At 39.0% G+C, this 16,703-nt stretch overlaps 1 protein-coding gene across 4 annotated transcripts in view; it reads left to right on the top strand.

Moving 5' to 3' along the window:
- The window catches only part of CDK5RAP2 (CDK5 regulatory subunit associated protein 2), an 89,333-nt gene that overhangs the window by 31,547 nt on the left and 41,083 nt on the right, over positions 1-16,703 (top strand). For all 4 annotated transcript variants that reach the window (XM_029912720.1, XM_029912722.1, XM_029912721.1 and 1 more), the window contains exons 13-16: positions 3,445-3,542; positions 8,781-8,911; positions 10,112-10,227; positions 11,642-11,770. In XM_029912720.1, the coding sequence (XP_029768580.1) occupies positions 3,445-3,542; positions 8,781-8,911; positions 10,112-10,227; positions 11,642-11,770 (474 nt within the window). The remainder of the gene's footprint in view (positions 1-3,444; positions 3,543-8,780; positions 8,912-10,111; positions 10,228-11,641; positions 11,771-16,703) is intronic.

The raw sequence follows: 16,703 nt of genomic DNA, 5'->3' as shown, positions 1-16,703 counted from the left end.
TCTTTAGATGGAAATAGCCTTCCAAGTCCTCTAGCATTTCTACTTGGCAATGGATTTTCAGACTTGAATGGATTAGGTTGCCTCCTTACACAGTCTTGTAGTGAAAGTTTAATATTTCTATCCTACATGTCTTGCGGATATCTGCACTAACGTATTTGCTCTAACACTATATGTCAAGAGGTTTAATTTTCATTAACTCCGATAACATAGTAGTCTAGGCTAGGATGTAGGTTACATATCTGCCTTACTCTTCATGAACCTTTGGGGATTTGCTTAGAATAATTCACTCCTACACCTTGTATAGGAGTGACAGTAATAGTACACAGAAAAGGAGAGGGTGGATCATGCTATGTCTCTTCATCCTTCTTGATTTTCAGAAAAGTAAAAGTAACAACATTTCTTCACATTTTTGTTCATTTGTATCTAACTTCTAGCTAGCAAGTTGAATTTACAGGTCACAACAAACTGGCGAGAGTCCTGACTGGTGCCATGAGGCTTGTGGTGTTCATATCTCCTAAAACTATTCTAGTCTGAACTCCATGCGCCATTTTATTAATAATATACATGCTGTTTAGGTTTCAGTTCTCTAACAGCTTTGGTCTTGGTATTCGAGGGATTTATTCTGCTGAAATCTTCCAGTACTGGGAGATATAGGATGGTCAGTTCTAAGCTAATGAAGCCTTCCCTTGAACTCCTCACATACTTGTACAGCCTGGCTGTCTCTGTGGATTTTGTTCCTGGTGATAATGACCACAGCCAATGGGGTGAGGAAGCTTCCAACACAGACATGGAACCTCCTTTTCTAATTGTGCTGTCAAAGATGGATATTGCTTGTTCAGAGAAGGATATTCCCTCACCTCTACGCCCTTTCCACCAAGATCGTACTTTTGCTTCCACCAAGATTGATGTATGAAAGTCCATAGGCATTTCTCTAGAGAAGACTAAAGCTTCAGGAATGTCAGTTTAAGTTGTTTTTTTCTGCCACTGGTTCACTGATCAAACTTCTTTTCCATGTGAATCATGATCTATATATTGTCTGACCTCCATGCTTAGAGGTTATTCTTGACACACTACAATTCCAAAGTTTTGGTATGACGCTCTATGTCTGGCAACCTGAATTAATTTTCCTTTATGCTTTCACAAGATACTTTTTGGAGACTCTTCACCATCCCCTGGAAGTCTAGATTTACCCTTTTAGTCTTCAGCTCTCAATTTTGGTTGAGAGTCAGCATCTCTGCTACCTCCTATCGTATTTACTTTATTGATTATAGGATGTCTCTTTAAATACTGTAGATCTTGCTAATCTGAATACTTTGTTGTTTGTGGATATAAATTACCCTTTCATATGTATCTTGCAGTAGTGGCCAGAGACCCCAGTCAGGAGAGGACCACTACTGTGGTAGGGCATAGTACAAACATATATAAAGATATGGTCCCTTCCTGAAAGATCTTATAGTTTTAAAAATGATGTCCTATCTTCTTTTCTTAGTAAGCACTGTTAAGCTATAATGAGGTCTAAGTTGATCAAAACATTATTACTTTTTCAAAATATAGAATGAATTGAATGTTGAATATTTATAAAGTATGAAGTTTTAGCATAAATAATGAAAAGTAAACTGCAAATGTCCCTGCTTTTGTATTGGTTACTTTGTTAATTTGAAAAATTCAGTAATTTGCTATGACTCTTCACATCATTAGTATGAATTAACGAGGTTCTACTGTAACTGGTCCTTGTTGCAATGCTTTGCTTTGGGATTGTAATTGGAGTACTAACAGCTGGTTGAAATCCACAGTGTAGGTTTCTCCTCTGTTAATGATCTGTTCACTAATGATAAAGTGTCTCTGGAGAATGTAGTTTCCAAGCTTGTGGATGTAATATGGAGAAAACAGAATTACCTTTAATTCTTGTTCTCTAAATGTATGTTGCTGTAATAGATCAACTCTTAATTTTCTTCACAAAGCTGGAGGATTTGATTTTTGCTTTCTGTAACTTTGGTCAAAAAAGAAAACTGATGATTACAGGCACTAGGAGTTGTTATTCTCCCTCAACAAGAGCAGAAAATACAGTGGTTACCATTAGAAAATCAAAATTTGCCAACTGATATTCCACAGCTACTCCAGTTACTTCCTGTTCTGGGCATGGGGAAACCAAATGTTGCTGGCTGCAGGTATGCCACCTGCTGAAAGGGACACCTGAGAACTCAAAAATCATAGAAAATCTCTCTGAGGCACATACTGGAAACATAAGACCTTTTACAACAGCATACGTGCAATTCTTGCTCTCAAAAGGCAAATCATTTGTTTTTCTGGAACAGATATTTAAGTATCTGACTCATAGTAATCAGGCTTATTGTTCAGGAAGTTGACTCAATGGATGCATGTCTCTGACATGTCAGCCATTTGTCAGCCATTTACAATCCCTTTTCTTAAATAATAGAACAGGGGTTCTCAAACTCGGGGTTGGGACCTCTCAGGGGGTCGCAAGGTTCTTACAGGGGGGGTCGCGAGCCGTCAGCCTCCACCCCAATCCCTGCTTTGCCTCCAGCATTTATAATGGTGTTAAATATATAAAAAAAGCATTTTTAATTGATTGGGGGGGGGGGGTCGCACTCAGAGGCTTGCTATGTGAAAGGGATCGCCAGTAAAAAAGTTTGAGTATCACTGTAATAGACCAAAGTTTGTTGCTAGAATCCCCTGACAATAGAAAGTTAATTTTATCCAAAATACAGCAAGTACTCTTTGAGCCATAGATGCCGACTCTGTGGGTGCTCCGGGGCTGGAGCACCCATGGAAAAATCTAGTGGGTGCTCAACACCTGCTGGCGGGCCCCTCCAATCAGCTCCTCCCCCTGTTCAGCTGCGGGCAGGAAGTGCTGGGGAGGAGCGGGGCAGGAAGAGGTGGGGTGGGAAGAGGCGTGGCAGGAAGAAATGGAGCGAGGGTGGGTCTTGGGGGAAGGGGTGCAGTGAAGTGGGTGGGGTGCCCCTGGGGAAATCAAAAAGTCAGTGCCTGTGCTTTGAGCAGTGTTCTAAAGTGGAGCATGAAAACTTCAAAATACCTGCCTGCCAGATCATTCCCTGGTTTGTTAGTGTGTAAACTTTTGGAAGTGAGGAGGCTGGGGATAGGAAGGGGGTAGGAAGCTTATTTTGTATACTGTGATAAAAATGATGAACCACTGCTTAGATATGTGACTGTTTCATGATAAGTAAGTAACAGAGCACTATTAGCCTTCTTTAATAACAATTGTTTTTAAGTAGCATGAATAGCTTTCAGATTCAATTCTGATTCTATTCTGCTACTTCAGTACTAGTTGTTCTTTTGCCTTCTCTTGAAAGCAGAGACTGACATAATTGTCATCTCTAGAGAATATATATATATATATTCTTACGCATGCACACACACTTAAAATCACTTTCTTGGATTAATATGAATTTATTTTTAACTCAGGAAAAAAAAGAATCTGAATATGAAGAGTTGATTCTTGTTTTAAGAAAAGAGCAGCACATTTATTCTACTCTAGTGAAGACTCTGAAAGACTCAGACAGGTAAATGTTATTTCGTCTTTGCTTGAACGTCATCTGTGCTACAAGTTGGGTAAGAAGGTGCAATTCCACTGTCAAATCAGTGGATTTTCATGGGTTTACACTGGGCTGGAATTGGCCCCAAATATCTCCTTTAAAAGGGGGGATGCGTGGACTAGTTTGTATGGTCCAAAATAGCCCAGCTCTGATGATTTTCAGGATTTGTTGGAAGGCTCATTTTCTCCTCCCAAACATTTGAAATTTGAAGAATTATAACGGTTGGGATTGCGAATTGCTCACGGGGCTGGGGGATTTGTGGTGTGTTATGTAAAAGTCAAAATACAAGTACTGCAACTTATCTCAAGGGCATCTAAATCATGTTGATGTGCCTTTTTAATACTTCTATAAAATGAAATAAATCAATGATGAGAGGATGCATTGTTTAGTGGCAAAAGCCTAAGCATGGAAGACCCCAGATTTTCTCTGTGACTCTGGGCAAGTCAGTTAGGGTAAAATTAAAAAAAAATATTTAGTCACTTAGGGCCAGATTGTCAAAGGTATTTAGATGCCTAAAGATGCACTGCTGGGATTTTCAAAAGTGCCTGTGAGTTTAACTCCCATGAAATCAATCATTTAGAGGCTTTTGAAAATTGTATCCATAATCTCTTTGGGCACCAAACTGAATGGTTAGATTTTCAAAAGAACCTAGCCCATTGAGGGTCCAGGTCTTTTGAAAATCTGACCCAAACCATCACGGTGTGAGTTGCGGGGTGCTGAGCCCTCTTGAAAATCTGGCCCAATGTGCCTTAGTTTCTCCTTCTTTAAAATACAGTTAATACTTACCTTTCTCAATGTGGGGTGTGAAAATTACTTCATTGACTTTAAATTTATAGCAAAGGAGGTAAGCAGATTTTTGGGGAAGTTTAAAAAAGAACAAGACGATTGTATTTTTATAGTATGTGTTTTCTTTAAGGTATTCCAAAGTGTGTTACAAAGCATGAGTTAGATAAGATTTTGGCGGTGGAATGAATGTGTAGCAAAGCATGATAGTCTTTATGTATTTCGCAATAGCTCACATACATCTTTAGGCTATGTCTATACTACCTCTTATGTCGACAAAACGTATGTCACTCAGGGCTGGGAAGAACACCCCCCTCGTGAGCGACATAAATTTTGCCAGCATAAGCGCTCATGTGCACAGCGCTATGTCCAGAGGGAGAGACTCTCCTGCTGGACATAGCTACCGCTGCTTGTTAGGTGGCTTTATTATGTCGAGGGGAGAGCTCTCTCCCATCAGCATAGAGCGGCTACACGAGCACTGAACTGCAGTAAGCTTGCTAGTGTAGACATGACTTAGACAGTAGAATCTGTTTTGTTGAGAGAGGAGTTAGTGGATCACAGAGGGCTAGATCAGAAAACAGGGATTATTCCCTACTGTAATGGGATTATTGATTTCTTTTTGAATAGTCAGCTGACACATGTAGAAGAGAGTTTGGTTTAACATCTCATTTGAAGAACATAAGAATGGCCCTACTGGGTCAGACCAAGGGTCCATCTAGCCCAGTATCCTGTCTTCCGATAGTGACCAGGTGCCCCTGAGGGAATGAACAGAACAGGTAATCATCAAGTGATCCATCCCCTGTCACTCATTCCCAGCTTCTGGCAAACAGAGGCTAGAGACACCATTCCTGCCCATCCTGGCTAATAGCCATTGATCGACCTATCCTCCATGAATTTATCTAGTTCTTTTTTGAACTCTGTTATGGTCTTGGCCATCACAACATCCTCTGGCAAGGAGTTCCACAGGTTGACTGTGTGTTGTGTGAAAAAATACTTCCTTTTATTTGTTTTAAACCAGCTGCCTATTAATTTCATTTGGTGACCCCGAGTTCTTGTGTTATGACTTCTAACACTGAAATTCCCTTTTTTAGTATGAAGACTGCAGGGAGTAGGGGTAATATTAGTAACCAATACTTAGCTTTGATGTGGCACTTTTCATCTATAGATCTCAAAGCCCCTTACAAAGTTGAGGAAGTATCACTGGGCTCGATCCTACACTGTTCAAGACAAAGGGAGTTTTGCTACTGACTTCAATGGGAGCAGGATCATGCCCGTTATATAGATGGGGAAAGTGTAGCACCGAGAGAGGAAGTGACTGGCTCACGGTCACACGGGGAGGCTGTGAAAGGGCTGGGAGTAATAGCCAGGTCTCCTGACCCCCAGTCCAATGCCATGTACATCGGATCGTGCTGCTTAAATCCTTGAAGCCAGAACCTGAAGGTCCACTGTGCTACTAGATAAGCCCTGCAGATAATTTCCACAGTCATGTGCTGACCTTCATTAACAAAAGGATTTTAGACAAAGAATATATCCTGGTTTTGGTTGATGTGTGTCCTTTTTTTTAGGCATTATTTATTCCAAACTACTTTAACGGTTACATTTTGGAAGAGTCCCTTTCTCAGAGCCAGGACCACGACATCTCTTTCGTCTCCCCACAACAGGGAATTGTTGCTTTTTCCAGTAAAAGCATTAAGCTGCGAAGAGGAGATGGAAGTGTGCTTACTTAGCTTTTAGACGTGTGTTTTATTTTTGCTGAGCATTTAATAGTATTGAAACCTTTCTCTTAGAATATATTCTTGAGTGAGAGAGAGTTGGTTAAAGCAATCGTTGTGGAAAAAATACTGACAGCAGCAGGCTTGTCATTTTGTTGGAAGATGGAATGAAAATTTTTTTGTACGCAGGTCCTGAATAGCATGAGTTTTGCTGAAACAATTTTATTTACTATGCATTTATATGCAATGCTGCTGCACTCATGCAAGTGTAATGTGCCCCAGTGTAATCCCCAGCAAGCTGGACCTAAATTCTGTTGAAATGTCCCTGGATTCTAAGCTACTTTCGTGCAGTAGGTTGGAAATTCTGCAGCAGCTTCATTTATATTAAAATATTGAGGTTCTGCATGAATTAAATATGAAAATAAATATATAATCAGTGCAGTAACACCTTGTTATTTTAATATCGAATTCAAATTATTTTAAGCTGTTTCATTTTCAGTATATACTGCAAGGTTTCAATGTACTGCAAGGTTTTTTAAATTGTTCATAACGTGTCATTGAAATTGCTGGGGGGTGTGGTGGAGTAAACTGAAGCTTTTCTTAGGGGACAGCTGGGTCTGTTGACATCCAGGAGGAATGGGAGGCAATTTGGGAGTCTAGGATAAGCACATTAGGTGGATGTTCCTGCTAAAATGCTCTAATTAATTTAGTTAATGTTGACACTTAAATTGTCATCTTTAGGTTTTGGAGTTAACACCCCATTGAGATAAATGAGACAATTTATACTTCTCAGAGCTATTTTTCCAGAGAAAAACAGCACTTCAATCTACATTTGGTTCACATTTTCAAGATTATCTTTGTGACTGGTTCCTCCCAGAGTACCACCTGGAACTGGGGTACCACTGAGCCCTCTGTGATCCACTGGCCTGGGCTCCCTCTCACACTGTGCTGCTGTGACAAGTTGCAAAGCCCTCCAAGCTTTCACTTTCACCAGCATTCACCCAGGTAGGGACACACCCAGTTGAAGTTACATGCAGGTGCTCTAACCACCAGCCTAGGACCCCAGATCAGTACCATCCTGCCCTGGTCAAATCTGGCCAGTATATGGTTTTACACCCGTTCCGCCTCTCCCTCAATGTGAAGAGGACCATGCACACTTGTGGTAACCAAGCTGAGATTTTCCCCAGACACCTTAGTCAAATGCACACTGGTTTGGACTAAAACATAAAATAAGTTTATTAACTACAAAAGGATAAATTTTAAGTGATTATAAGTGATAGCAAACAGATCAAAGCAGATTACCTAGGAAATAAACAAAACCGCAAACTGAGTTTAACATACTAGATAGGTAGGATATGAATTAGCAAATTCTCACCCAGAGTGATAAACAGGCTGTTAGATTCTCAAGGCACAAGCTGCCTTGACTTTGCAGCTTGGGTTTCCCAGGTTTTCATACACAGGCTAGAAATCTCTTTAGCCTGGGACCACCACTTCCCCCTGTTCAGTCTTTGTTCCTCAGGTGTTTCCAGATGTGTTGTTGTAGGGTGAGTGAGGTACCATCATGATGTCATTTCCCCCCTTTTATATCTTCTTCCCACTTGCTGGAAAGCTCTTTTGCTGTGACTTGGGTCAAACAGTTCCCATTGTGTAGTGTTATCTCTGAGAGGTTTCTGTTGTACACAGTTCCTGGGGTAATCCTTGTGCTTGTGTGCATTTCCTTAATAAGCCATTAACATTGTTTGGCCTTTTACTATTGTACCTGAAAGGCTGCTTTTGGGTGTTTTCAACCTCACATGTGTTCAGTAACACATATCTAGCCAAACTTCATAACTTCACATACGATGATAACACATACAATCCAATGAGTCATTAATGTCTAGCAGAGCAAGACTTTTAGAATGATACCTCACAAGGCATACTTTGTGCAAAACATATCCTAATTATATAACAGTGGTGAATAAGGGGGTGCCGGGGTGTCACAAACGTTATAAGCATAAAGGCTAGATACCTGTTGTTTTAAACAAAATCTTAGATTCTATAGAACAATTGTATAGCAAGGGGTGGATTTTGCCACACTTTCCATGATTGAAGTATGATGGAATACACAGGGCCATCAATATAGCATATTAGTGATACCTTTCGGATGTACTTTTCATAAGCTAATGATTTTGATTTTCCTAAAAAAGAATTATTTAGAAGTTGGCCTGTAAAACATATCTACCCTGTTCAGGATGACTTACAAATAATAGTTCTCAAAACTGCTAGAAAGGTGGCATAGACATAAAGGTTTATTTTCATCTTGCTATGTAGGGACTTGTTTATTTTATGCATCCGCAGCATAGGGCAGGGGTCGCAAGCTGGAAGATTCTCTGCGACTTGAAGTCTTTAGATCACGATCTGGAGACTTCAACAGCAGAGCTAAGGGAAAGTGGGGGGGTCAGCTTTTGTGGCCTGCATCATGCGGGGGGTCAGACTAGATGACCATATTGGTCCCTTCTGACCTTAAAGTCTATGAGTCTATGAGTCTATGAATCAAGATAAGATAAGTGTATGATGAAAAACAATGATTGCTACTGTGGAATAGAGTCCTTATGGAAGCCTTGATGTATAAAAGATGCTGTGGTCGGTAACACAGCAAAACATTTTAAAGGTTTTGAATTGAAACGTAAAAGAAATATTTAAAACTTTCTGATTTCTTCCTTTTGTTTAGTATCAATAGCTTGCAAACAGAGTTGAACAACATTTTTTTGTTGCGAAAACAACTGGAGGAAGATATTTTAGCTAATCGGAATCTACGGAAGGTGCTGGAGGATCAAATTAAGGACACAAAAAACAGAGAAGGTTTGTCTATTTGTGGTAACATGGTCCGGTCCTTTATCTTTTGCACCCAAGAGAACTGCTTTATTACACTCAGTTTGTTGCGATTGTGTAGAAAACGTTGAAAGTAGATAAAGGTGTAAAAAGCTCTTTTGTCTGTTTTCTTACACTGATCATCACTTTGGGAATTTGTAACTGAGTGGCTTTGAGCATTCAGGGTATAGGGACAGCTTTTATCTTCTCCTGCAGCCAGTGTTAGTAATTCTGTGGCAATTCTGCTGCAGTGATCATTTCAAGCTGCCTACAATTTCATATCCACAGAATTTACTGTTCTCTGCGGAAGTCAAGGATCCCTGGCTTTGGATAATTTCATGGGCATGGGATCACTTCCTGGTGATGGAATCTAATTCTTTCACCATATTTGATAAACAGCCTCTGTTTAGAGAAATGGATAGATTCTTCCTAACATGACATGCATTTTCAGAAGCAGAAAAAAAATTTGCCAGTTCTATTATGTTGAAATTTCCTTGAAGCATGATAGAGCTTTTTAATACAGTAGATCCTCAGAGTTATGAACACCAGAGTTACGAACTGACCAGTCAACCACAGGAATAGAACTTAGATGTCTCTTTCCTACTCTAACCACTAGATTACATCCTCCATATATAAATAGAGTTTTACTGTGTACTGTATTGGATATGAACAGGTGTTTCATTGTTTGCATAAAAACAAATCACTTAACACAATTATATAGGAAAAGAATAAGCAGCTATCTTCTATTCAGTCTGTTGAGCCAATGGCAAAATAAAATTCACTAACTTTATTTAAGCTGGCTTTTACCATTGGGACTTACAGTTCATTTTCACTAAATTCTGGCTAAAACAGAATAACTATTCATGCCATACTTTTCCTCACTGAAAATTACTTCTAAATGTAATGCTAAATATGCAAATTATAATTCAGAATTAGATTCACAGTGCATGCTGATAACCATGGAAAATACAGCATGTCTAGATGTCAGAGGCACAAAAGAATGTAAGGGGAAAGTTATTTCAATTAAACAGAAAGCTTAGTGTGAGGGATGAAACATTTAACTCTCTAGTTCCTACGGTTTTAGTAGTATGCACTTATTTTAAAATGTCCTTATTTTGCATTTCTGTGTTGTATTCTCATATAAAGGAGTAATGTATCTGAAATGATACCCACTCTTGGTTATTTTGACAGATGAAACCTTTTCTTTTTGTGGAGATCAAACATCTTATATGAGTATTTGCCTAGGAGAGCACGATCATTTAAACCTACAGGTAGACCATCTGTCTCTTGAAGAACTTAAAAAAAAGGTATAGATCTGTTTTATTATTTACTGTTTTTAATGGCTTAACTCTCCTACATTTATAGTTTTTTTTTCTGTCTCTCTCTCTCTCTCTCTCTCTCTCTCACATAAAACCATTTTGATCATTTAGGTACAGTTGGGGTATTCTGAAAGTATTTAAAAATTCTCATCTGTGACAGGAGGTCAGACTAGATGATTTGCTGGTGCTTTCTGGCCTTAAACTGTCTGGCTCTATATAAACCCCAATTAAATTCTTTTATCTGTAAGCCTCCCAAGAGCAGAACATTTCACAAATTCCTCCTTAATAATAATAAGATGATGGTGATGATTGTTATGATTTGCACTTCTATAGCACATTCCATCCAAGGATCTCAAAGTGCTTTGACAAATTTGATGTATTAAGACTCACAATATCCCTGTGAGGTAGACTAGAAGTATTACCTGCATTCTGTAGAAGGAGAAACGGAGACACAGAGAGATTAAGTGACTTGCCCAAGGTGACACATCAAGGCTGTGACAGGGTACAGAACCCAGATCTTCCTATCTCCTCATCCTGTGCTTTAACCACTAAACCATGCACGGGTTCATCCTAAAGAATGCTTTTCAATATCAAAGTCCTTTGCAAATATATATTAATGAAACCTCACATCAATCATGGCCAATGAAAAGATAGGTGAGTATTAATAGATCTACCTTTAAGATTGGTTAAATGAAACACAGAAAGATTAAGTGATTTGTCCAAGATCATACAGAGAGTCAATGGCAGAATCCAGATTGACTCTCAGTCCTATGCTCAGACCATTAGACCATGCCTCCTGTGTCTCTGAAGTATATATTTGGCTCTAAATTTGGGCACACTTATTAACAAAAGACATTGATACTCCACTTGAGTATAGGTTGTTAATGTCTGCTAAAGTGTTTTGGGACCTGATTTTCCACTCTGGTTTGCTACTTTTATATAAGTGCAACTCCATGAAGTTATATTGGCATAGAAATGGTAATAGATTGGAGACTCGGACTCCTTATTTTTAAATGCTTCTCAGTGAATGCTGCTGCTCTGTTCCTATAACACAGCTTTCACTTGCATCAAAATAACTTTTTTCCCAGTCAACCTGCAGGCATGATAGAACCTGAACTTTTTCCTTGCTAGTGAATTTTGAAACCTGAGCTTCATGATTGAAGTCTTCCAAATTAGCATTCTTTGAACACTAGCTTCTAATATATTTGTATAATGTTACTGGTTCAAATGCATACAATCCCTTGGGCAGTGATGGAAGCATTAAGCTTTACTGGAAATAACTAACATTATAATTCTGAAGTTTAACATATTGTATAGCGTTATTTAAAGAAATTTAAATGTCTCTAGTTTATGTATTAGGAAGAGCTTTATAGTTTCTGATTGTTTCCCTGTGTGTATTTAGGTTGCTGAACTCATCTTGATGGTTAAGGACCTGCATTCAATTAACCAAGAGCTAAAGAAAAAACAACTTGGACTCTCCAGATCAGAGACTCAGGGGAAAGAAACACTGAAAATATTAAACCAGAATGAGGTAGGATCTCTATATTAAAATATTGTGCCTAATTCTCAGTTGCACTGCACCTTGTATGGTCACTTATATCAGTGCAAAGCGGGTGTAAAACACTGCTAGATCAGACTGCTAATATTTTATACTCCATTTTAAAATGATGTAAATAACTGTACAAGATGCAGGGCAACTGAGTATCAGGCCCAAAGTATTTTTAGTGTTCAGCAATATTTTCAATTGATTTTTAAGAAAACATATATTTTAAAATATTAATTGGCTCTATGATCTTTTAATTTTACAAATTTGCAGGTAAGAGTGGTTGATCTTATTTTTCAAAGAAAGTTGCAACCTCCATAACATTTAGGTGTCCCTCAGTGGCTGCTTTATGCATTCCTCAGCTATCTGAGAACTGTTCTCACTTCAATGTGCAGTCCTATTAGGGTGTAGACCATATCTGGTCCATCTCCGAGGCCATGTAAGTCCTTCTGGCAACAAAATTGGCGTGGTTCCACTATGCATAGAGGAGAGGAACCTGTGTTTTAGGGATCGGTGCAACACAGAACAGCGTACAAAGAAGGGGGCGGAGTTGTAGAAGATTGGGCTGATAGACATGCAAGGGAAGGAGCATTGGGTCCTCTGTTCTTTTTGCCTATGGCTGGGGTTTATTAGGAGTAGAACTGGGGAAATTAAAAAAAAAAAAAAAATTCGGCAAATAATAAATTTACCAAAAAATGCATTTCTTAAGGTGCCAAAACTATTTGTGAATTTGGGTCAAATTTAGCAAATAGTTTCTGCTGAAAACACCCCTGAAAACAAACGTTTTAGAAATGTTGAAGTGGTTGATTTTGGTGTTTTGTTTCAAATTGACATTTTTGAAACAATGGCATTTCAAACTGACATTTTCTAAATGAAATGTCATTTCAACCCAAACAAAAATGTTCTGTTTTTTGTTTCAGTGAGTAAAGAAAATACAAAATCTAGTTTCCATTCAAAACTAGATTTTATTTTTTTGATTCAGCCATCAAACAGAAAAATCAATTATTTGCTCCCTAATTAGGACTGCTTCAGCAATGGGGCTGAAATACCCACCGCATAGCAGCTTCACAATCTGATGGAAAAGATTCTGGATATTGGGTCCCTATATTTGTCCTGTTATACAAGAAGATAAGGGAAATAGTGTACATGTCCAGTTCACTTTCATGGCTTGTCATCGATTATTCTTGTTTTAAATGCTATTGCTAATACCTTTCTCTTGCTTCTTTAATTTCACCTTCCTTGTGCACTACGTACTGAATGATAATGAGATCAAGAGCAAAAGGAACAATGAATGTGATCAGCATGTTCTGTCTTGAATTTCTAAATCTGTTTAAACCCAAAGAACAGAAAATGCAGTGTTTAAATAATACGTTCCAGTTGTGTTTAGGTATTGAACTCATTTGCGGGCTGTGTGGCATGTATTGCCTAGGTGCTGCACAGATCCCTGGGCAGCAGAGATGAGTTTATCATATATGCTGCAGTTGAATTGTAAAGACAATTATCAAAATTCAGACTAAATTTCCTTGCTTTTTGTCATTTAAGTCAGGCCTCTCAAGTTACTTGTAATTTAAATGTATTTTTAATTATAAATTAAAGGTACTGCTTTAGGTACTCTTGGGATAACATCCATTTAAAAAAAAACAGTTAATTTACAGATTTATAGAATAACTAGGTTAGCACTGAAAGTCTAGTGGGTAAAATATACATTTTAAAAATGGGGGTTAGTACATATATATTCATATTTCCAGCAGTTTGTTTAGCAGTCCTGTAGAGGGCACTGCCCCCTCACTGATTCTACATTTGATGCCAGTGGCAGCATTGGTATGTGCTGAGAATATCAGAGCCCAGAATATTGTGCCCTCCTGTGCTTGTCTTGGTGCAATTGGAACATGAAAGGCCATTCACTAAAGAATTATATACATGGACCTAGCTTTAGAATAAATAAGAGAGAAATTTGTAAAGTAACCCGTGTATAAAATGCTGGTAAAGGCAAGGAGGCAAGTAAAAAATGCTGTTCAAGTCAGTGCCAGAGTGACTAAGGTACTATTGAACCCCAAAGTTAAAGGCTCAGCAATCCAGTGTGTTTCATTTTAAAGGTTTATATGGGCCATATAATCAGTTCTGTCAGTAAAAGACCTGCTTCATGATTTTGGGCTATGGGCCATGATTGGTGAATTTTTACAAACTGAAAATAAATGAGAAAAATACTGGATTCTGCCGGTCTTGGTGCTGCATGCACTGTTAGCATGCACTGCTGAGAAGACACTAGTGTCCGTCCTCCGTATGAAATTTGGCAGGTTATAACAAGATATAGCCCTCTTGGGTGCTTCTTAAAATGTACAGACCTTTCTTTTCTTTAACAAAACTGGAATTCAGACCAGATAAATCTGCACCTTAGATCCTCTGCAAGGCATCTTTCAAAAGCCTGTCAGCTCTGAGTAGTCTGTTTCTTGGCTCCAAAGTGGTGGTGGTGTAAAGAATAAAAGGGCTGTTTTTGCATTGTCCACTGAACGTCTGCTTTCTGTGAGAGAAGCAGCTTCACTGATTCTAGCCTTCAGGGCTCCAGGGATCTTTGCGATCCAAGCATATCAGTGGTTCATTTACGAAAAACGTTCTCAAGGTTTTCAGTCTCTAAGGAAATATTTTAAATAGGCAGCTTATTCTCAATAGATTTCCTCCTGACGTTAAGCCACTTATTTTCTTTTAATATTTTGTTGAACATTAGATTGTATTCCTTGGAGCACAGAAAGTTTCTTTTCAATCTCTGAGACTTTAGCAGCAAAAGACTCAAATTGCAGCCAGTTGCTGTAATGCTATACTACAGTCTGTTTAGTGTAAATGTTAATAGTTTCATTGTGAGCAGCATAACTTATCCATTCACATATTGGCCTGGAAAGGGGATACACCCCAGAAAATGACACCTCTACCTCGATATAACGCTGTCCTTGGTAGCCAAAAAATCTTACCGTGTTATAGGTGAAACCGCTTTATATCGAACTTGCTTTGATCCACCGGATTGCGCAGCCCCACCCCCCTGGAGCACTACTTTACCGCGTTATATCCGAATTCGTGTTATATCTGAATTCGTGTTCTATAGGGGTAGAGGTGTAAAAGACAGTTGTTCTGTGTTGGAAGCTGTATAAATTAGGTAAGTATGAGCACAAATGAATCTAACTAGCTTTAAAAATAAAGCTTGGCCCTACAGCCTCGTTTTGAAAATCAGACCCTGGTTCTAAATTTTTGGATGCTATAATTAGCTAATATTTTCCAATTTTTTAATTTTAAATAATCTGTGAGTAAGCTTAGTGTCCATTGAAGTCAGTGGCTACAGTCAGACAAATTACAAGCTGTTCCAAAGCACAACTTTGCCTGTACATCACAGTCCTGATATGTAGCATCCCTGCTACTCCAGTTCTGAGACTGCCGAAAATGGGGATTTGGATGAAAATACCAAATTAATTCAAACCTGAGACCCAAACCAGGATTTGAATATAGGGCTCTAGAGATAAAGGGAAAACTACGAATACACTGCACCATCCAGCTCCCACTATTACTTTGTTTTTTAAATTAATTCACACACAAACAAAAGTAGCGTGGTTTACTTTGCTGGAAGGTAGAAGGCAAAAGTGCTTTTCTCATTCACTGCTAGTACATACACCTCAACCTCGATATAACGCTGTCCTCGGGAGCCAAAAAAATCTTACTGTGTTATAGGTGAAACCGTGTTATATCGAACTTGGTTTGATCTGCCAGAGTGTGCAGCCCCGCCCCCCCGGAGTGCTGCTTTACTGCGTTATATCTGAATTCGTGTTATATTGGGTCGCGTTATATCGGGGTAGAGGTGTATATACATGGTAAACAAGTCACAGTAAGAAACCCACTTATACGCTCCCCACTGCTCTTAGAGAAAAAGATATGCACGTATCCCCAGTACAATTGCAGAATTCTCTTAATCTGAGACTGGATCCATATGCCTTGAGCCTTGTGTCTTCAGTGTGACACATCGGGGAAGCAGGTTTATCTTTTCACGTCATAACTATTAGCACTGTCCTGCGCATGCATCGAGGCTATAAATTCAACATGCACTACTTTTAGTCATCAGCTCCTTTCCTCCCAATGCATCTCTAAAATGCTGTGTGCCCAAGGGCTCAATGAACAACTGCTCCCCCGGCTAGGCTTAAGAATCTGCCTTTTTGTCTTTATTGAATTTAGGGTAATTTTTTTTTAGTCTAGGTCAGAAAGGAACTGACTGTTAGATGCACTAGTGTGATATTACTGCCTTTAAGGCATGTACATTATAGCCTTGCTCCAAGACTAAAATCCTTGTCTAATAGAGCTATGAATCCACTCTCCCAATACCATGTATCGTCTGTAGATTAGATAGACAATATTACCTTCAGAAAATGCTACTTACAGGTAATAGATTCTCCTGTGTCTCATTTCCATTTCTTAATGAGCTTCCAGCACCAAAGTTCCTTTACAAAAATCTCTTAATCAAATTACTGAGAGGTGTTGCTGTAGAATAAGACTCTATCGATACCACAGTACAGGCTAATTCTGCTGAAATGCCCTAAACATTTGGTGTGTATGGTGCAAAAGCAGCATTAATGGGTACTTATAATCTCTCTCTTCCCTGGCCCTGAAAACCATTCTAATCAGGAACATAAATAAACTATAGGAGGGTTTGTGCATTGAAACCATTGTTGAACTTGGATGTATATGAACAAAAATGTGGGCCAAGGCCTCTCCTGGAGTTCTACTCTGAGGCACTGTTCACAGAATAGTGGAATGACTTCACTGCAGCTTAGTTTCAGGGGAGCCAAGTTTTTGGTGGAAAACTCCTTCCCCGCTTTCCAGTTGCTGTGTGAGGGTTTTGTTGCTGGCACAGAGGTGCCCGAGGCAAAGCAACAGGGGTTCGTGG

This window comes from Terrapene carolina, unplaced genomic scaffold (assembly GCF_002925995.2).
Source record: "Terrapene carolina triunguis isolate 2854851 unplaced genomic scaffold, T_m_triunguis-2.0 Scaffold238, whole genome shotgun sequence".
Lineage (NCBI taxonomy): Eukaryota > Metazoa > Chordata > Testudines > Emydidae > Terrapene > Terrapene triunguis.
This window is presented reverse-complemented; position numbering and strand designations above follow the sequence as displayed.